Source organism: Canis aureus, chromosome X (assembly GCF_053574225.1).
Source record: "Canis aureus isolate CA01 chromosome X, VMU_Caureus_v.1.0, whole genome shotgun sequence".
NCBI classification, from domain to species: Eukaryota; Metazoa; Chordata; class Mammalia; order Carnivora; family Canidae; genus Canis; species Canis aureus.
The window spans coordinates 108,647,104-108,669,484 of record NC_135649.1 but is presented as its reverse complement, the minus strand read 5'-3'; the positions used below and the strand labels follow the sequence as shown (position 1 = coordinate 108,669,484).

At 47.8% G+C, this 22,381-nt stretch overlaps 1 protein-coding gene across 7 annotated transcripts in view; it reads right to left on the bottom strand.

The window, feature by feature from the left end:
- Nucleotides 1–11,253, bottom strand: part of SH3KBP1 (SH3 domain containing kinase binding protein 1) — a 339,190-nt gene extending 327,937 nt beyond the window's left edge. For 5 of the 7 annotated variants that reach the window (XM_077889068.1, XM_077889065.1, XM_077889070.1 and 2 more), the window contains exon 1: nt 7,104–7,396. In XM_077889068.1, coding sequence (XP_077745194.1) covers nt 7,104–7,107 — 4 coding nt within the window. In that variant the 5' untranslated portion in view covers nt 7,108–7,396. Of the gene's footprint in view, nt 1–7,103; nt 7,397–8,394; nt 8,503–8,646; nt 8,757–9,422; nt 9,483–11,131 lie in introns of those variants that run through there. The other 2 variants (XM_077889066.1, XM_077889074.1) reach the window with 2 other exon arrangements.
- Nucleotides 11,254–22,381: the final 11,128 nt, after the last annotated feature.

Below are 22,381 nucleotides of genomic sequence, written 5' to 3'. Positions count from 1 at the left end.
CTGTGTGACATGCAGCATTATCCTTCTCATCCACTGTGGTGGAGGCCACCATGAACTGTCAGCAAACAGACCCTGTCAGCACGTCGGCCCTGGGGGATCTTACAGAAATGCACGCACACCCCTGGCAGCCAACAGCTTTCCGAGAATTTCAAGCAGGAACCACACTTGGGTGAAAGGGTTACTCATTCATTCATTCAGTGACACACGGCACTTAGTGCATGCTGGGCAATGAGCCAGGGCAATGAAGTTGGGGACACCCTGTCGGAGATGAACAGACTTCATACAAGATGATGTGTTCTATAGCAATCTTTGGAGCAAGCCTCCAAAGATTAACAAGAGGCATAGTAGACTGTCTAACAGCCCCCTAAAGATGTCCACATCTGAAACCCCAGAACCTGTGAATATGTTCTTCCCATGGCAAACAGGACTTGTCAGATTGCTTAAGGGGCCTGAGATGGGGAGGACAGCCTGACTTATCCAGGCAGGTCCAACAGAGCATAACGGTCTTTAAAAAAGGGGAGGCCGGGGATCCCTGGGTGGCGCAGCGGTTTGGCGCCTGCCTTTGGCCCAGGGCGCGATCCTGGAGACCCGGGATCGAGTCCCACATCGGGCTCCCGGTGCGTGGAGCCTGCTTCTCTCTCTGCCTGTGTCTCTGCCCCTCTCTCTCTCACTGTGTGACTATCATAAATAAATAAATAAAATTTTAAAAAAAAGATAATTATTAAAAAATAAAAAAATAAAAAAATAAAAAAATAAAAATAAAAAAAAATAAAAAAGGGGAGGCGGGAGGTTCAGAGTAAGAGAGGAGATGTGACGACAGAAACAGAGGTTAGAGTGATGTGGGCACAAGCCAAGGAGTGTGGGCACCTCTTCCAGAAGCTGGAAAAGGCAAGGTAATAGATTCTTCTCTAGAGCTTCCAGAAGGAATGAAGCCCTGCCTACCCCTTAATATCAACCCAGTAAGACCCATTTTGGACCTCTGACCTCCAGAAGTGCAAGATTACAAATGTATACTGTTTTAAGCTACTGGATTTGTAGTATTTTGTTACCACGGCAAGAGGAACCTAAGACAGACTAGAAGGCAGAGAAGAGGGTGGAATCTCTTCCCCATGAAGGGAACTGCATGGGCAAGGCTGAGACGCCTGAACAAGCATGGAACAAACCAAGGCAGGGGTGGCTGCCGAGCTTCTCAAAGGCTTTGCTAAGGTGTTCAGGATCTAAAGCATCTACAGAAGAGTGGTGACATGGGGTTAATTCCAGAAACACTTGGAGCTCGACTGTACACTGGAAAGAGCTGAGAGAAGGGAGAAGGGAAAGGAAGAAGAGGTGAAGCAAACAGTGGAATAGCTATGGAAGTGACAGGAAAGGTGTTGGTACCCTCCAGGAAATGGGGACTAGGGAGGAGAAGTACTGAGCACAGTGGATAGCAGGCTGTTTGTAGTGTCTAAGACACACCCAGGTGAAGTTGGCTAGAAGGTTAGGAATAATAATTAACTCCACCAATATCAATTTTGGGCTTCCCATGTGCCAGCACAGGGACACAATGACCAAACAGATGCAGTTCCCGCCCTCCTTAAGCATGGCAGAGAGAAGCAGAAGAGTCGGTATCAGAGTAACGTGATATGAAAGAAACCTGGCCAGCCATTGCTGGCTTGGAAGATGCAAGTGGGCCATGAGCCAAGGAATGCAGAAGGCTCTGGAAACTGGAAAAAGCAAGGAAAGGGATTCTCCCCTAGAGCCTCCAGAAGGAATGCAGTCCTGCCCACATCTTGATCTTAGCCCAGTGAGACCTGTATTGGACTTCTGATCTCCGGAACTTTAAAGATAATAAACTGATGACATTTGGGGGCACCAAGTGTTTGGTAATTTATGACAGCAGCAATCAGAAGCTAACACAGATACCAGGTACAGAAAAATCAAGAACAAATATCAAAAACTCTAATAATGCTAACAATGTATTTTATTTTTTATTTTTTTAAGATTTATTTATTTATTCATGAGAGACACGGTGGGGGGCAGAGACACAGGCAGAGGGAGAAGCAGGCTCCCCGTGGGAGCCCCATGCAAGACTCGAACCCGGGATCATGCCCTAAGCCGAAGGCAGATGCTCAACTGCTGAACCACCCAGGCATCCCTAACAATGTATTTTAATGTCCCTTCTAAAGAAGAAAAGACTGGTGTGATGCTCTGGTAAACATCCGAGCATCGCCGAGATGGGCCAGCTAGTGTCACTAATGCCCAGGTGCTGGGGTCTGGCATGGATGTGGTTCATGGAAGAATCAACAGTGTACTGTTCTAGTGACTCCACAGAGGTTTGTTCTGAACTAGGAACATATTTTTCTCCTTCTCTAATGCCATGTGTCACTTATAACAATATCTTATATTTGACCAGAGTGCCCATGTGCTCTTCAGTGACCCACATACTCTGAAGCTCAGCTTTCTCACCTGCAAGGCAAGGAGGTTCTATGCCCCGACCTTGACCATGCATGAGAACCACTGGGGGTCTCCTTAAAACACAAATTGCTGGGCAGCCCGGGTGGTTCAGCAGTTTAGCGCCTGCCTTCAGCCCAGGTCATGATCCTGGAGTCCCGGGATCGAGTCCCACATCGGGCTCCCTTCATGGAGCCTGCTTCTCCCTCTGCCTGTGTCTCTGCCTCTCTCTCTCTCTCTCTCTCTCATGAATAAATAAATAAAATCTTTAAAAAAAAAACACAAATTGCTGGGCTCCACCCCCACCCCCCATGCCCCCTTCCTCCTTCAGTAGGTAGAAATGGTGGCCAGAAAATGTGCATCTCTAACAAGATCCCAGAGAGGCCGATCCTGCTGGCTGGGGGACCACACTCTGAGAATCACTGTATCAGACTCTCCTCTCATGATGAAGGGATTCAAGTATTTTCCGGCCCTCATCCTTCCATTAAGAGCGGCCTTGACATTGGTTCTCAGCAGCTTGCTCTGTGTGGCTCTGTATCTCTTGCCCTGTATTTCAGGTATCCACTGCGCTTAATGTAGAACAGTCCGCAGACCAGAGCTGGCCCATGTTAAGGAAGCAGCCACAAAATACACCTACAGGGCCATGTCCTCCCCGATCACCTCCTCTTCCCTGCCCCCCTTTATCACTTAGTAAGCTCAGAAAAGCAGCCCCGGCCATCCGGGAGCAGGCCGGGCAGTCTCCTCCACTGACCAGACAATTCCCAGGACACCAACATCAGACAAGGCCACTCTGTGACCGGGATGGGACAAGACCAAAACAAGACCACTCTGTAATCCCGTCTGAACACGGAGAACAAGCGAACCTTGTCCAAACCACAGAAGTCCCCACACATCCCCCGATCCTGGCTCATATGAGTGACTGCTGCTTCTTTACCATTCACAGCCTTTGTCCTGTCTTCCCTGCTGCTTGATAAGGTCTACCAAGGGCCCCAATCATGGAATTACCTCGCTTCCGGCCAGCCTCCAGTCCAGAGAACAGCTGGCCTCCTTAAAAGCTCCCCTAAAGCCCCTGCCACAGGCCCAGTCCTCCGTGTGGAACAGGCCCACACAGCTCCCTGCGGTCCATCGCTGCCTCGAGAGAACTGCTTGTTCCACACCAGGTGTATTGGGGCCGGGGAGGGGGGCAGTGCCAACCCCTACCCAATTTTCAGATTTCAGCTCAAACACAACCTCCTCAAAGACATCGTTCCCACCCTCTGCAGCCTAAATCACACTGCCCCTCTCTAATCTTTCGTAAGACCAGCAGGGTTTCTAATTTCGTATTATCATGGGTACTGCATCCAGGCCTACCTCTTCCACTAGCCAGAAAAGCCCAAGCTGGCAAGTCTGTGTGTGTTGCGTGCCTGTTCCTAGTACAATGCCTGGCACAAAGCAGATCAATAAACACTGCATGGATAGATGGGTGAATGGATGAATGCTGACCACTGTATGCAATCTACTTTAAAATAAATTCAAATAGAAGGGCTGATGAGAGAATGTTCGTATTGCCAAAGGAACTGAAGGTCTGTGCAACCAGGAAGGTAGCAAGGTTTTGCCAGGACCATGAGGACTATAAGAGGGTAAAGTAAGGGTTATGAGCGATAAAGGTAGAGTCTTTTCTTCCATTTTTAACTTTAGAATGTTTGTGGAGACCAACACATTACATTCATTCTAGTTTTAGTTTAGCCATAAAGCAATCTCCCACCAAAACAATATATTGCTAAAAACAGTCCAAACTTTGTTGTTACTCTGGAATTTTCTAAACAAAAATCATTTGCTGGGCTTGCAAATCCTCCACTGTTCACAGATGTGAATTGTTAATATTTGTGCAATTGTAATTACAAGAGGCTTTCCCTAGATGTGGCACTGCAGGCATCTGCCTGCAAGCTCTGAGGGCATATTCTGATGGGCTTTTGTAAGAGGCCATTTTACAACTAACTGGCTTCATTTCAGAGTTAGGGATTTGATGCTCTTCGGTTATTTTTCAGATTAAAGACTATATAATACAATTTTACTGCATTAGCCATCAACAGAAAAATCATTACCAGGCCAAGTAAGAATGCAAGTGTATCAAAGTGATATACTGGTGAAATCTTTTGAAAACCAAGGAGACTTGGGGGATCGGAGAAGGGGGCCGTGCCTGTGTGTGGACATACGCCCGTTTCAGAAATGGCACTACTGGGTAGCTCCATCAGAGGACATACAGAATCAATTGTTAAATACCTGTACTTCATCACAAATACACTGCTGAAGATGCTTTAGAAAATAACAGGTGTGGGGGCCGTCTGGCTGGCTCAGTTGGTGGGGCATGCAACTCTTGATCACAGGGTTGTGAGTTCAAGCCCCACATTGGGCATAAAGATTACCTAAAAATAAAATCTTAAAAAAAACAACCAACTCTTCAGGGTGCCTGGGTGGCTCAGTCAGTTAAGTGTCTGACTTGATTTCGGCTCAGATCATGATCTCAGGGTTGTGGGATCAAGCCCCACTTTGGGATCTGCACTGGGTGTGGAGCCTGCTTATGTTTCTCTCTCCCTGTCTCACCCCCACCCCCACTAAGAAAAAAAAGAAAAAGAAAATAGCAGGCAATCTTTAGCCATAAACTACTATAGACATCTTAAGTCCCACTATATACATGTTAATGAATTAAATCACAGCATTCATTTTAATCTTATCACCTCTAAGTATTAACACCTGAAATAAATGAAAATCAGTTTCTGCACCCCCTCGGTTTTGTAATGGTCACAGTAAAAAAAGATTAAGCTTGAAAGGGCTATAAACTGCAGAAGCAGTCTGCAATTTTCTTAGGAAGCTCTGGATAATGAAAACAGTTCAGAGTTGAATAATAAACAGGTCTGTTTCTTCTTAACCTGGACTCCTCTTCCCTCTGAGATACAGAAAGCACAATCCAGCCACAGAAGACATTTGTATTTAACTTCTTTTTTTTGTGCAACCCTCTCGGGACACACAAAAAAGGAAAGGTGATCAAAATATCGTATTTGGTTGCCTCAGGAAAAAGCAACCTGTTACTAAGGCAATCAGTAATGTTTAAAGTATATATTTCTGTTAGTAAATTAAATCATCTTACTAGGTGCCAAAGCAAAACAAGAGCATTAAGCTAAGTGTTTTGTCTTCCATCAGGCAGGAGAGTGTCATACCCCCTCATTCATTCATTCAGTCAGTCAGTCAATAAATATTTATTGAGGGCCTGCTCCACATCAAAGCAAGCAGTGGTGAGCAAAACAGTGCCAACACAGTTCTGTCCTTACAGTCATTGAGCTGACAGGGGAGATAAATGTTAACACAAATAAATATGTAATACCGCTATTTTTAAAAAGGTGCAATAGGAGAAAGGGTAACAGAGAAACTAATTTAGACTGGAGGTTGTGCAGGGACCAGAGAAGGGCACTGAGAAAAAAGTGACATTGAAGCCGAGAGGCCATCAAATTGCCACCACTTTAGAAAAGGAAAACCATTTTGGCAAATGACCGCAAATGGGATTTTAACTGCCTGTCAACAACTGATTGGGTTAAACCTTCCCCGTTCCAGCGCATCCGTCTTCGGGAGCATCCTATGACAGCTTGCCTATCAGTGCTGGACTCGCCTCCTCAAATCCTATTACCTGAACACAGAAAGGTCTCACTCTATTATGATTTATTATGATCTACAGCCTTCCTCTGCCTGGCCTAGAAACACCCAAAAATAATCTGCCAAAGGTATGAAAGACAGAGCCTGGCTGCCAGCAAGAACCTTAACTGGGTGGGCCACATGATTGCTAGCCCAGGCAATCACAAGTCCTTTGCCCAAGAAAGTGCCAGATCCTCTGGGCAAGGCGGCTCCAATACGCCAGAGTCTACACCAGGTGGGACCCGGGGGACCTAACGGTTAGTTGCCTACTTGGAACTGCTGTTCGATCAGTAAATCGAGGACTGGATCGCCAGCTCCAGTTCCCAGAGCCTTCAGACTTAGAGGATGTAGGAAGTGGCCTTTGGGCATCACGGGGCGGAGAGCTCGCCAGACTGGGAGAAGGCAGGCAGGCAGAGAGGGGGTCAGGGCCGGGGGGAGCGGGGCTCCCAGAGACGCGCCTGGCGCTCAGGGCCAGAGGACGGCGCGCCAGGCCGGGTACTGGGGCGTTTCCCGCAGCACCACCCCCGCGTCGGCCCCCAGCCCCTGGCCGCCCCGAGACCCCGAGATTCTGGCTTCCCCCGCGGGGGGCCGGGGGGACAGACACCGCGAACCCCGCGCTGGGCCGGAGCCCACCAGCTCCCAGGACCCACGTCCTCGGCGCAGAGGAGGGCGCGCTGGGGCGAGAAAATGGCCAAGACAAAACTCTCCCCGCCCACCCGAAGAGCCAACCACACCCCCTGCATCCCTCAGCCTCAGCTGCCCCGGGCCGGCCCGCGATCCTCCGCCCAGGCCCCCCGGGGGTTCCCGTCGGTGCCGCGCGGGCTCAGCAGGGACGCGAGTGGGAGGGAACGGGGGTGCACGAGGCAGGCAGGGTGCCCACCGCGGTGTCACCCCCCAGGGCCCTGCCCCCGGGGCGTCCTCCCGACTCCGCGGTCCCGGGACAGGCGCGCCGCCCGCAGGCTGAGGTGGACACCCGGGCGCCGCGGCGCGGGCAGTCCCCTACTCACCCATTGGCGTCGAGCCGGGCCGGGCCGCCGAGGCAGCGTGAAAGTTGGCGGAGGCGGGCGCGGGGGTCGGACGCCGGGACCGGGGCGCGGGGATTGGGGCGCGAGGGTCGGGACGCGGCGGCGGCTGGGCCGGCTTTCTCCTCAGTAGCGACCGCCGCGGCGGCTCAGCGCCGCCCGCTGCTGCCTCTGCTGCTGCTGCCGCTGCTGCCCCGGGGCGATTCCTGCTGCTGCTGCTGGTGCTGCTGCTGCTGCTGCATCGCGGCCCGCTGCGCCCGGCTGCGCCGGGTTTCCTGCTCCCCGCGAGTGGAAATTGCGAAAAAAAAAAAAAAAAGAAGAAGAAGCGCCGCCCAGCCCAGCGCCCGGCAGCCGCGGCCGCGCAGCCCGCTCTCCCCCCTCCTCGCCGCCGCCGCCGCCGCGAAGCTCCTGCGGCTCAGCCTGCCGGGGACGCGCGGCCGCCGGGGCGGGGGCGGGGCCAACGAGGGGCGGGGCCTGTCCGGGGCGGGGCCTGTCCGGGGCGGGGCCTGTCCGGGGCGGGACCGGCGCCCGGGGCGTCCCTGTGGCCGCGGCGCTTGGGCGCCCCCCTTACCGCCCGCGGGAGAGGGACCCAGCTTCGCGAGGCCGCCCCACACCCGCGGCGGCTCGGCTTACGCCCCGGGAAATGCCGCGAGACTCCTCGAGACCGAAGGGGGGGTCGTGGGGGAGGGGGCGTCCGAGAGGAGAGCACGTGGGAAACGAGGTGGAAGCGGCAGATCCAGAGCATGCGACGAGAAGTGGAGGACGAGCCGGGGGAGGGGAGACCGTGGGTGGGTGAGGGAATGAACACCTGCTGAGGGTGTTGATCCCCGGGATCGGGGATCAAGGCAACCCAAAATAAGCTGTCACGCCGCGGGCTGTTGGGAAGGCAGGAGAAGGGGTCCCTATGGAGGGAGAGAAATGCTACATCCATTCAGAGCAGCGTGGGAAAGGCCGGCCAAGGGCGACTTCGGCTTATAGCCGGCGGTGGAATGGAGATTCGGGCAGACAGAGAAGAACGTAGCAGGACTGGTGGGGCACATCGCCTCGCACCAGGGACCCCCGCAGGGACCCCTCACCCCGACCCCGTGCCTGGGCCAGGTGGGGCTGGGTTGCTCAGCTGTGTTCCCAGGCTCTGATGTTCCCAAGACTCTCCTGAGACAAGGGCAGACTTCCTTCCCCAGCAGAGTACTGACTGTGCCACACAGACGCCCGGACCTGGGCCGCCGACCTTTGAATGGGCACCGAAATAAAAACAGGGAATTCACAGGTAACTCACAAGCTCCTTTTTGGGTCCATTCACCACTACACCTTTCGCCATAAATACTCTGCCGGCCAGGACCACATTCATTTACCATCCGGTTATTTCCTTTTCCCTTTCCACCATCTGGTGGTAGGAAGAGATAGTGAAATAGACGGGAGACATTCAAAAAGAGAAAACAATTAAGAAATTAAATCACTGGCCCCTGAAAAACGGAGGAGGCTGAAGGTTAGTGGACCCAGAGGGGACAAATAAAGGCTGACCCCTTACCCAATATAGGGCTGTCTTCATACTTCACCCATGATGTTGGGGGCAACTCTGGTAAATTGGTTACATCCTGGGACTTCGGCAGAAAGATGTTCCGATCATTGTTTCATTAGCTTAAAAACAAACAAACCCTCTCACAGTCAGGGTCTTACCAGCAAGAGATGAGTAACGTCAACTTTCTAAATGCTTGTCCTGTGTGTCTGAGCAAGCTAAACAAGACACTAACCAAGGGGGAAAAGATGCATCCACAGAGCTGCTGAGAAGATAGTAGTGACATCAGTGGCAGACTCCTAAGGAGGGGATTAAAGAACCCGAAATGAAGAATTTGCAATGCTGGAGGCACAGAGGAACACTCGTTGCACCTGCTCCGGGGTCGGTGGTGCCTCACCCATTACCTGCCTTGGCATATCAGGATCACGAGGCCTTGCATAGGGTCTCAGAGCTGACAAACGCTGAAACTCACGGAGCCCGGCTAAGCCCACTGTTACTCGGGCTTTGTTTTTCTTGAACCCCACTCAGAAGAACTGCTCTGGGGTCTGTCTGATTCAAGAGGTGGTTCTTTTTGCTAAAGCCAGGGTCACTGGGCTACCCTATCCCTCTCTCAGGAAGACTCGGGGCTCTGAAAACGACTGGGCGTGGTTCAACACGGAGATGTCTGAGCTGGATTTATGATGGGCCAGCATCTCGGTGCTGAGGATCCTCAGCTGGCTGCCCCATGCGTTCAAGAGCAATGGGCCCAAAGTCTTTGATCAGCGTCAGTGTTACCCACCATAGCTTACCTGGATGTTGCAGAGACCAATACTCCAAACCCAGCAAACTGGTGGCTGAACCCTAGAGACCTCAAAAAAAAAAAAAAATCAGCAGCTTGTCTCATGTCCTGCTTAATCTTATTCATCTCTCTATCCTGCATGAGGAAGACAGTGTTCTTGTTTATGTTTCCTCTCAGCTCTGCATGGGTGAAGACAACCAACCTGAACTTTTGTGTTTTGTTTTTGCTTTGGTCTATTTCAAGTCATACCTTCATGAGTCAGAGAACTCTGTCCCTTACTCTTTGATCTGGGTATGCTTCCTGTATGGATAAATATGTCATTTTTTAAAAAAGATTTATTTATTTGAGGGAGAGAAGGAGAGAAAAAAGTCTCCAGCAGACTTCCCACTGAGCACAGAGACCTACACGGGGCTCCAGCCCAAGACCCTGAGATCATGACCTGAGCCAAAATCAAGAGCCTGACACTCAACTGACGGGGCCACCTAGGCGCCCCAATAAACTTATCATTATATCACCAAAGGAGGACTGATGGCAAGACTTAACATTTTTGAAAATCCTGAGCTGTGCCCTAATTTTATTGCCTTAAGTAAACTAAGTGGTATGAATTCTACTCAAACACTGTGAAGTTTCTTCATTTTAAATTTCTCTAAATTACAAAAGTGGATATTCTTTCCCACACACACGCTTACTATTTGGTTCTCCTGAATTGTTCCTATTGTCCTTTTATCTTGCTTTGAGAAACTTTTGGTGACCAGTCCAGAGGAAGTTAATGTCAAAATTCAAATCCAGCTGCTGACAAGAATAGATGTGTAATTCCTCATCCTGCCTCCCTCTAAAAGGAGTGTTGTTTAACAGAATAGTGCAATATTTCAAATTACGTGAATTCATCTCATGAATATTGCTAAACAAGTACAGTTGCATTTAATATCACATCTTTGTCCCACGGAACTCCCATTTCGACCAGAATGGATGATGCGTTTTGGAAATGGAGAATAGCTGAGGTGTGACACTTAAAATGATATCACATGACTTAAGAGGCCCCTCTGTGTTACTCAGCTGTGGTAACATTTTGGATAAAAATGGAAAGCAGTCGAGCTTCTGCCTATGAAGCTCTTACAGCTTGTCATGCTCACTCTCTTCAAGTACTCGGACTTGACATCTGTAATTTACATGTAATGAATGATACTTTGCTTTGATAACCTTTAATATCATCTTTACATTAAAAGAAATTACATGCAGAGTGCTCTACAGTAGACAGTCATTATCTGGTGCTTCTGATGAGCTTTATGGAGAAATGGAAATCTCATGGTGCCAGAAAGTAAGGAGGTGCTCAATAAAAACGATGGTGCAAAGCAAAAAGGGCACAGAAGCCAACCTGAAAGAGCTCCCAAAGCCCAAAGCTGGAACAATTCAAGCAACAAGTAACGATTCCATTGGATTATAACCCAAAGATATCATAATAGCTCTATCTTTAAGTCTATAGGGGTATAAATAAACAGCCAAGTGAAGAAGTCAGGGAGACAGAACAAGTCTTCCCTACAGAGGAATTCCAATTTATAAATGTGGAAGAAATGAGGGAAAGGGGAAATTCCCTTCCGAACACCATGGTAATAATTGAGGCAGGCACAATCCACCTCAAATTTTCAAATTAGTAGGGATAAGTCAGGGAGAAACCCTGGCAGATAGAGGCCAAGCGAGCAGTTGAGGCTTTCCACTGACCTTCTGCAGGCAAGCTTTTCCCTTTTTCCTTTGTGTTGCACATGCTGGGTTCAAGGTAACTCATCTGGATCACATCAAAAGAATTAGAAATCACAGCTTGCTCTATTGCGGTTGATTTGGCTTGATAACCACTCTTGGAATGACCCACTCACTTCTCCTTTTATCTTTTTCAGTCAATGTTTTGCAACAAATCCAAGAGAACTGGTTTTACCAGCTCTATGGAGATGAAAACTAATCAAATCAAAGAAGCAGGTTGCTTATCAGACAGCTGAACTATGATTATTTTTACCAGGTTTGTAGAAAAGGCTTGCATTGCGCAGAAAAACACAAAGGAAGTCACTAAAAGGTGAAATGTACTCTCCCACAAGGCTCTAAAGCTGGAATAGGGTGTTCCCATTTAGAAATCCAAAGGCTGCCCAAGTACTCGACTTTCCAGTTGATCAGTCACAGGAATTTGTGTCTAAGAGACACAAAAAGAGCCCCGGTGGACAGACTAATTTGCCTCGAACATTTTCTCATCCTTTTTCACAGCACTGCTTTATCTAAGAGAATAGTAAACTAGGAGAACAGTCCTAGGAGATTAACGAGAAATATAGCTTGTACTGTTTTCTACCCATTTTTATCCGCAACCCCCCCCAAATTACAAGGAGTCATGTGTAAAGAAGGATATTATTACAAAGAATGAACGAAGTGATATTCCAAAGAAATTCCAAAAACGCCAGATGTTAATTTAAGATCATAAATGTGAAATAGGCATTGTAATAATATGAACAACTTTAAATAGAATAATTGGCATTTAACATAGTAGAATAAACCATCCCAACAGGCCAGTGTTTAAAAATGGGAGTGGGGGATCCCTGGGTGGCTCAGCGGTTTGGCACCTGCCTTCGGCCCAGGGCGTGGTCCTGGGGTCCCGGGATCGAGTCCCACATCGGGCTCCCTGCATGGAGCCTGCTTCTCCCTCTGCCTGTGTCTCTGCCTCTCTGTGTGTGTGTCTCCCATGAGCAAATAAAATATTTTTTTAAATTAAAATTAAAATAAAAATGGGAGCTGATTGATGATTGAGGGCTTTTGATCTTAACAGTAATGAAGATTTAAAAGTAGGAACTGCTAGGTGCCTCCGGGTGGTTCAGTTAGTTAAGCATCCGATTCTTTGTTTCAGCTCAGGTCATGATCTCAAGGCTGTAAGATCAAGCCCCACATTGGGGCTCCATGCTCAGCACAAAGTCTATATGAGATTCTCTCCCTCTCTCTCTCCGCCTCCCCTTATGCCCCTCCCTCCACTCACACATGCGTTCTCTCTCTCCCTCTCTCTCAATCAGTCAATCAATAAAATCTTTAAGGGGCCCCTGGGTGGCTCAGTTGGTTAAGCATCTACCTTCTGCTAGGTCATGATCTCAGGGTCCTGGGATCCAGCCCCTCATCAGGCTCCTTGCTCAACTGGGAATCTCTTTTCTCCCTCTCCCTCTCTGATCTCTCTCTCTCTCAAATAAATAAATAAAAATCTTCTTAAAAATGAAATAAAAGTAGCAACTGCCTTACAAAAGTGATTTCTCTTTTCCCTGAGCTTTCAGGAGAAGCCCAGAGGCAACATCATGGACTTGGCTTCCATTGGAGCTGGGTCTCCAGGATGCACAGATGTTTGCCGGCATTCCAGACAGAAGGAGGACCACGTGAGAATGCTCAGACTCTGGGGAACAGATGATGTTGCAAGGGAGCTTGCGTGGAAGGAGTGGGAGTGCAGCCAAACATCCAATTTGAAGGGGTCTCTGTGCCAGGTCCTGAAGCAATGGGTGGGAGCACAGGTTTCTAAGTAGACTGATTTGTAGGAAGGGAACTGGAGACCCCACAGAAGTGGGACCAGAGGATGGAGAGTGTGCAAGTGGGAGGCCAATGGGCAGGCCCAAGATATTAAAGGCAATAAATGCAACGACACTGACACTGACAAAGAGGAGAGGTTAGCATTCTAGAGTCCTGTCTGAACTACATTTGTCAGATCTGGTGAGGCAGTGGCTTTAGGGAGAAGGTAGGGAGCACAGATGGAGGATTTGAAGGAAATATTTTGTTAGCTTGTTTGGAAGCTGAGTAGTTCGAGACATCAACCAAGTGGAAAAGGAAGTCATTGTGGGCAGAAAGGAGATAATGAGTTCAAATTTGAATCTTATTAAGAGTGAATGCAAAAGGGAACAAAGTGTATCCATGCTTAGATATGGATGATTCCTGAAAACATGATGCCAAGTGAAAGAAGCCAGCTATGAAAGGACACATATCATATGATTCGATTTACCTGAAACCGCCAGAATGGGCAGGTCTGTAGAGACAGGCAGTAGAGGAGGGGGTGGAGGAGGGGGCTGGGGATTGGGGCGTGACTACTAATGGGCACAAGCTTGCTTTAGGGGTAACCGAAGTGTCTACAAATGTATTGCAGCGATAGTTGCACAAATCTATGCTTAAAAACCATTGTTTTCTATACTTTAAAATGGGTGGATTGTATGGCATGCAAATTATATCTCAACAAGGGCTGTTGCGTATTTTAAAAAGAGTGATAATGGGTAGAGTTTCAGTCTGGGAAGATGAAAAAGTTCTAGAGATAAATGGAATAATGTGAATATATTTAATGCTGCTGGACTATACACTTAAAAATGGGGGCGTCTCGGTGGCTCAGCCGTTGAGCGCCTGCCTTCGGCCCAGGGTGTGATCCCGGGGTCCCAGGATCAAGTCCCACATCGGGCTCTCTGCATTGAGCCCGCTTCTCCCTCTGCCTGTGTCTCTGCCTCTCTCTGTGTGTCTCTTATGAATAAATAAAAAAAATCTAAAAAAAAAAATGTTTTAGGGCAGCCCGGGGCGCTCAGCGGTTTAGCGCCGCCTTCAGCCCAGGGCCTGATCCCGGAACCCAGGATCGAGTCCCACCTCAGGCTCCCTGCATGGAGCCTGCTTCTCCCTCTGCCTGTATCTCTGCCTCTCTCTCTCTCTGTCATTCATGAATAGATAAATAAAATCTTTAAAAAAATTTTTTTAAATGATTATAGTGGTAAATTTTGTTATGTATATTTTACTACCACAAAAACAAAAACCCAGTGACCCCATGCATGATCGGTGGGTAGTACGGGACCTAGTAAGGATGTTTTCCCTGTGCTTTGCCTGCTCCCATAAAGCAGGATGGCAATAACTGCTCCCCCACCACCGTGAGTGTCACCCCTCGGGGTCCAGAGAAACCACAGCCAGTGGCGTGGGTCGCAGGCAATGGGCCACAGCCACCCCCCCAGGAGGCGAAGCCCCACCAGGTCCTCATGCCCAGAGGCCACAGGACGTGGCCCTGAACCAAGTGCTCAGTTAATAAGATAAGGCACAACGCTTCTCCAGCACAACTTCTTATTAAATCAAGTCAGTCAAATCGAGTTCCTCTCCCCGCAAATGATTTCAGGACAGCCAGAGGCGAAAGTGGGAAGTGAGTGAAGTTCATCTCTGTTTGGCTTTGATTCTCCGTGGAAAGGGTCTTTCCTGGACCACAGCACTTCGCAAAGTGTGGTCCCCAGACTGGCCGTGGCCGCCGCCCATGGGGACACTAGACCCCATCCCAGACCACCTGATTGGGGGCCCTGGGGGGTGGGCCCCAGTGATCCGCCACGGAGCCAGCCCTCCAGAGAGCCCAGACCACCGGTGGGCCCGTCCATCTGTCCGTCCGTCTGTCCGATGAACTGGTTGATGCTTCGTAATGAAAAGGGGCTACAGGGATCCCTGGGTGGCTCAGAGGTTTAGCACCGCCTTCGGCCCAGGGCGTGATCCTGGAGTCTCAGGATGGAGTCCCCGCATCAGGCTCCCTGCGGGGAGCCTGCTTCTCCCTGTGTCTCTGCCTGTGTGTGTGTGTGTGTGTGTGTGTGTGTGTGTGTGGTAAATAAATAACTAAAATCTTAAAAAAAAAAGAAAAGAAAAGAAAAGAAAAGGGGCTTAAGGGAGCCCCAGGGGACCACTCCTCAGAGCTGCTAAAATCGATTTGGTGTTTATCATTACAAAAGTAATACGTGCTCATTATTTCAATTTTTAGAAATTTTTTACTTATTAATTTGAAACCAAGGGAGAAGGAGAGCGGCAGGCAGAGGGAGAGGGAGAAGCAGGCTCCTGCTGAGCAGGGAACCTGAGTGGGGCTCGATCCCAGGACCCCCGGATCATAACCCCAGCTGAAGGCAGATGCTTAACTCACTGAGCCACCCAGGTGCCCCACAATTTTTTAAAATAAAGATACACTGTAGAAGGTGAAAATCTTCCATAATCTAGCAGTTGTCAAATACTGCAGAGATAGTTGACGATCACAGCTAACTTCTGTTGGAATATTCGTTCAGACATTTTATGCATGTGTGATGATACTAAGATACATGACAATTTCCACATACTATCATTGTGGGGTTTTTTTTTTTTTTGAGCTAGTAACTCCTTTTTTTTTTTTTAATGCTCTAATGATGGAAATTGAAAACCTTGGGGAGGCAGGACTTTCTTCTTGGAAGATTCCCAAATTGCCTTTTCTTTTTCTCATAAATTCAACTGTGAAATAGTAAACCTGTCTGGAAAAAAACTTTTTGAGAATGTATTTCATAACCTTCTGGGAAAAAATTAGAATTCCTGAAAAAAGTGCTTAAGGACTTGTCTGATATTCTTTAATGAGATTAAGCCCTTTTCGGGGAAACTAGCTACCTCCCCACCCACCCCCTCTCTCTGCTGACCTCAGGGCAGAGGTCTAGCGACATTCTTAAGCCTGACATCATTTTTCCCTGTGTCTAGTCTGACGATCATCTAACCAGTCACTTCCCAGAAAACGTCCTGGCCAAGAGGGAATCTTGAAACTCTGGAGTGTGCTTATAATTACATTTTCTGAAAAGTTTTATATATACATCAGTCTCTCCTAACTGTAAACACCACACAAGTAGCCTATCAGATAGGGACTAGACCTTTTCTCAGCGCCTGGATAAAGGAGTAAAAAGATTCAACCTGACATAAAAATCCAGTGGGTTATCTATCTTTTGGAAATGTCTCTGGGCAGTAAGCATGATATTAAGATAATAATCCCTACCATTTATGGAGGAACAGGGGCCTGTGATATTCTCCTTTCTTCTTTTAAATTCTCACGACAACCACATAAGATGTTACTATCCCCACTTTACAAGTGAGGAGACTCAAGTTCAAAGAGGCTAAATGTCATGCCCAAGTTCCTTAGCAGGAGAGAGAGAAGCAGGCCTGGCAATGTGAAGTCAGCTGTCTGATTCCATTAGAAACTATGGAGTCGGGATCCCTGGGTGGCGCAGCGGTTTGACGCCTGCCTTTGGCCCAGCGCGTGATCCTGGAGACCCAGGATCGAATCCCATGTCGGGCTCCCGGTGCATGGAGCCTGCTTCTCCCTCTGCCTATGTCTCTTCCTATCTCTCTCTCTCTCTCTCTCTGTGTGACTATCATAAATAAATAAAAATTAAAAAAAAGAAAAGAAACTATGGAGTCGTCTGAACTGAACAAAGCAACCCAATTTGTTTCACATCACTGCTATTCAGAGGCTTTAATATAAAATTTAAATGGATCCTTGTGTTTTGCTTGCAATAAAATATATATACGTATAAACTCATGGCATAACACTGAGTGATAAGACACAGGGTATATATTTACCCAGACCCAATACTTACAATTGTCTTCTAACCTAGAAAATACATTTACAGGGCAGCCCAGGTGGCTCAGCGGTTTAGCGCCGCCTTCAGCCCAGGGTGTGATCCTGGAGACCTGGGATCAAGTCCCACATCGGGCTCCCTGCATGGAGCCTGCTTCTCCCTCTGCCTGTGTCTCTGCCTCTCTCTCTCTCTCTCTATGTCTCTCATGAATAAATAAAAATCTAAAAAAAAAAAAAAAAGAAAATACATTTACAACTGTGGAAGTGAATACTCCAAAAGGTTAAAAGGTTATCTTGGTGTCACGTGGCTGTAGTTGATCCTTTTCCCTTCCTTCTTCTCAGCCAAGAGCGGAGGGAGTGTGGCCATTGGCCTGGGTCTGAACAATTTAGGCTTTACCAGGTTATTAGCAGGTGGCAGCCTTAGGAGGTTTCTGAACCTCTCTGTGCCTCAGGCTCCTCACCTGTAAAATGGGTTAGCATGAGGCCATAAGGGGCTAACACTTTAAAGTGCTTAGTATTGTGTCTGACAATGTTCCACACTTCCTCTAATGAGTGTAATTTTAGTAACGGAAAAAGTTGCTTTTAAGGGTTGTTAGGGGTGCCTGGGTGGCTCAGTAGGTTAAGCGTCCAACTCTTGATTTCAACTCAGGTCACAATGTCAGGGTCGTGAGATTGAGCCCTGCGTCAGGCCCCACGCCCAGCATTTACTTAGGATTCTCTCTCCCAAGGGCAGTCCCAGTGGCACAGTGGTCTAGCGCTGCCTGCAGCCCAGGGCATGATCCTGGAGACCCTAGATCGAGTCCCACATCAGGCTCTCTGCATGGAGCCTGCTTCTCCCTCTGCCTGTGTCTCTGCCTCTCTCTCTCTCTCTGCATCTCAATAAATAAATTTTAAAAAACTTAAATAAAAACGGATTGTCTCTCCCCTCCCCCAACTTGTGCTCTCTAGATAAATAAATAATCTCTAAAAATATTAAAAGGGACGCCTGGGTGGCTCAGCGGTCGAGCATCTGCTTTTGGCTCAGGGCGTGATCCCAGTTCAGGGATCAAGTCCCACATCAGGCTCCCTGCAGGGAGCCTGCTTCTCTGCCTCTGCCTGTGTCTCTGCCTCTCTCTCTCTGTCTCTCATGAATAAATAAAATCTTTAAAAATAATAATAATAAAGGTTGTTATACTTTCATTATTTCACATTTTCCTTATTTGAACATCTTAGAATAAATAATGACTATAATTGAACAAATGTTTTTAATTCAAAATTTAAAAATTATTACTTCAAGACTTAAAAGTGAGCATCTATTTTGACAATTTGTAGCAAAGTCTTAAGAAAAACACACTTCTGGTTAATCCTGGCACACTGGCTACTTGTGTTACCATCCTTCCCTCTCAGATCCCAGTAAAATGATGATAAAGGAATAAAGAGGGAATCCACCCATAAGGACAAGGAGAACAAGAATGGAAACATCACAGGACTAGGCATTTCAAGGTACTATTGGGACTCAAACAGCAGCCGGGAGGGGTAAGAGGCTTAGCAGGAAACCACCGCACAGGAGTCTGCAGCAGACCTCAGGCAGGAAACCCCCTGGCCGAACAAAATCCAGGTGAGGCTTAGAGCTGCAATCAGGGGGACACGTCACTGTCTGTATGCTGAGGGGCTGAATCCTTGGTCCCCTGCTTACCCTGCTGCACCAGACATTAAAGCTAGGAGGATCCAGTTCCCGGAACACTAATGACAAAGTAGGGCCATCCTCCCTGCCTGCCCTCCCTGCCACTGACAGGAGACAGGAGATTCCTTCTTTTTTTTTTAAGATTTTATTTATTCATTCATTCATTCATTCATGAGAGACACGGAGAGAGGCAGAGATACAGGCAGAGGGAGAAGCAGGCTTCAGGTAGGGAGCCCCATGTGGGACTTGATCCTGGGACCCTAGAATCACGCCCTGAGCCAAAACAAAGGCACTCAACCGCTAAGCCACCCAGGTGTCCCTGGGAGACTCCTTCTGCAGAAAAACCAGGGGGGCCTAGGGGAAAGACTCCTACATGCAGATGTGGGAGAACCTGGAACCAAACACTGGTTTCCTATAGGTTGTAGAAACCAGACACCTCGGCCAATGAGATTTGCAGAGGCTCCCTATTAAGTTTTTGGGAACACTTTGCCACTGTAAACTGGGCTGAGTGGCGGCACCTTCTCAGAGATTCTTGAGAATTGCTGCAGCTTCTATGCCAGCTTTGGGAAGCTTTGGGCCAAGGCATTCCATGTCAGCTCCTCTGACCTTTTGGGTGCTGTTCCTAACTTGTACCCTCACCACTGTCTCTAGCTCTTCCAACCCCCACATGAGCCCCTAAATCTACATTCAAATTTTTATACCTGAAACACGCAGAGGGGCTTCTATTTTCCAGAACAGACCCAGGTTGATACAGTCTATGCTGGACGTCTTCCTTTTCCATCTTTGGTCTTCATCCAGCCTGCTCTGGGTGCTGGAAGTATGGATGACTTCTTGTCAAGTTCTTTCATTGGACAGCAGAGATGGATGGTGGGAGAGAGAAGTCAGGGTACATATTCCCTTTGCTCTCTCTCTGCTGTGTCACCAACAGGCTATGGCATAAGGACACAGCTCCAGTCAGCTACTCCTTTCCATATGAAGACCCTCAATGAGTTGCAAATGACTCCTTCCTTTTGCTCTTTAAGCCTTAGGTAGTAAAAACTCTCTATTATTGCTACCCATGGCATGCAGTTTCCCCTAATGCCTGCCCACATCTTCATAAACAATCCTTTATTAGGCCCTTCTTGATGGCCTAATTTAAGTGCAGCGTGTGTTTCCTCACACATCCAAGCTGACACACTGCTCTGTCACCCTTCATCAAAGCCACTGCCATCGGATGGCCAAAAGGCTTTTAAGAGCCTAAGTGTTCAGCATCAATAAAAGATCACCAGACATTTGGAAAACGTTTCTTTTTTTTAAGATTTTATTTATTTATTTATGAAAGACACACAGAGAGAGGCAGAGACACAGGCAGAGGGAGAAGCAGGCTCCCTGCGAGGAGCCCGATGCAGGACTCGATCCCAGGGCCCCGGGACCATGACCAGAGCCGAAGACAGATGCTCAACCACTGAGCCACCCAGGTGTCCCTGAAAAACAATTCTATTGTGAAGACAAGACACAAACAAGGGGACAAGGAAAGAAAAGTATATAAACTTTTTTTTTATTCATTATGAGAGACAGAGAGAGACACAGAGAGAGGCAGAGACACAGGCAGAGGGAGAAGCAGGCTCCATGCCGGGAGCCCGACGCGGGACTCAATCCCGGGACTCCAGGGTCATGCCCTGGGCCAAAGGCAGGCGCTAAACCGCTGAGCCACCCAGGGATCCCCGGAAAGAAAAGTATATAGAGAACAAACGGTGACTCCAACATTGACAACCACACCAGTAAAAAACTCTCACAGCAGTAAGAAACGTACTGCATCCATGAAATAAGGACAGGACATGAATAAAGAGAAAAAGAAAGGGAGAGAGAAAGGGAAAAGGAGGAAGAGGAAGCAACGTTGTTATAATCAAAAGATGAGAAAAGTTTTGGAAATTCAAAGTATGAGAACCGAAATTTTAAAGACTGAATAAAAGACTCAAGGCAATCTCCCAGAAGGTATAATAAAAGTGAGCAGGCCCATCTCGGTGTCGCCCAGATATTTACCAGATCATCACACAGGTCTTTTCTTCTTTAGAAGGGAATTAAAATACACTGTTAGGGACGTCTGGGTGGCTTAGCAGTTGAGCGTCTGCCTTTGGCTCAGGGCGTGATCCCGGGGTCCTCCCCCCACCATTGGGCTCTCTGCAGGGAGCCTGCTTCTCCCTCTGCCTGTGTCTCTGCCTCTCTGTCTCTCATGAATAAATAAAATCTTAAAAAAAGGAAAAAACAGAACAGAAAGGATTGGGAATATAGAAGATCATTCCAGAAGGTCCACTATTCAACTTATAGGCAGTCCAGAGAAAAAGAAAACAAAGAAATTGAAAGGCTGGAATTATTGACTTAATAATACAAGAAAATGGCCCTAAATTGAAGGACAATGGTCTTCACATGGAAGGAGCTCACCAAAAAAAAAAAATAAAATAAATAAAAAAAAAATAAATAAAAAGGAAGGTGCTCACCAAGTGTCCAGGACAATGAATGAAAGACTCACATCAAAAAAAAAAAAATGAAAGACTCACATCAAGGCATATTATCATGAACTCCAAAACACCAGTGATAAATCCCCAAAACTTCCAGAGAGAACAAGCAAGCTGTATAGCAACAGGATTAGGAATCAGAAGAGTATAAGGCTTCTCGGTAAGGTCTCTAGATGTTGGAGATAATGGAGCAATATCTTAAAAATTCTGGGAGTAGGGATCCCTGGGTGGCGCAGCGGTTTAGCGCCTGCCTTTGGCCCAGGGTGTGATCCTGGAGACCCGGGATCGAATCCCACGTCAGGCTCCCGGTGCATGGAGCCTGCTTCTCCCTCTGCCTATGTCTCTGCCTCTCTCTCTCTCTCTCTCTCTCTCTCTCTCTCTCTCTCTGTGACTATCATAAATAAATGAAAATTAAAAAAAAAAATTCTGGGAGTAAATGATCCTACGCCTAGAAGTCTATACTCAACCAAACCTACAATCACATCGGAAGGTGGAAGAGTGACATTTTCAGACACGTAAGGACTCCAAATGCATACCTTTCACTACTGTCTTCAGAAACGTCAGGAGGGTGTGCTTCAGAGAAAGAAAGGAGTATACTAAGAGTGAAGAAGACAAGAGACCCAGAAAACAAGGATGCCATACAAGAGAGTAGAGAGCAAAAACTATCCCTGGATGACTCTGTAGCTTGACCACAGGGCAATGAGTGGCTCCCCCTGGGGAATGGGACTCAAGACACAAAGGAGCGGGGCAGGGGCCACTGCAGAGAGAGATAAGCCTTCATTAGGACAATGGCAAAGCTGTGCATGTCAGTTTCCTATCGCTGCCGTAACAAATGATCACAGATTTCGTGGCGTAAAACAACACAGCTTATTTCTTACAGCTCTGGAAGTCAGGAGTCCAAAATGGGTGTCACTGGGCTGAAATCAAGGTGCTGGTAGGACTGCACCCCCTCCAGGGACACTAGGGGAGAGTGTGTTCCCTTGGCCAGGCCAGCTCCTGGAGGCTGGAGGCCGCCTGCGTTCTGGGGCTCCGTCAGCACTCAGGCGGCTCTGGCCTCTGCTCCCATCCTCACATTTCACTTGTGACTCACTTGTCTCCCTGTTTCCATAATAAGGCCCCTTGTGATTATATTGGGCCCACCTGGAAAATCCAGAATAATCTCTCCCTGTCTTGAGATATTTAACTTAATTATATCTGCAAAATTCTTTCCACCAAGTCAGGTAAGGTCACACAGTTACCAGTGCCAGGGATCAGGATGTGGATGGTTTTGATGGAATGGCATTATTCTGCTGAGCCCATGTATCTGTATTACTTTAATAGAAACAGTTTTCAAAACATGAACTCTTAGACTCAACAATTCTACTTCTAGGAATTAATGCTAGTGGAATAATTATGCAGGTGTACAAAAATCTGTGTTCATAGACATTGTTCATGATCTGAAAAAA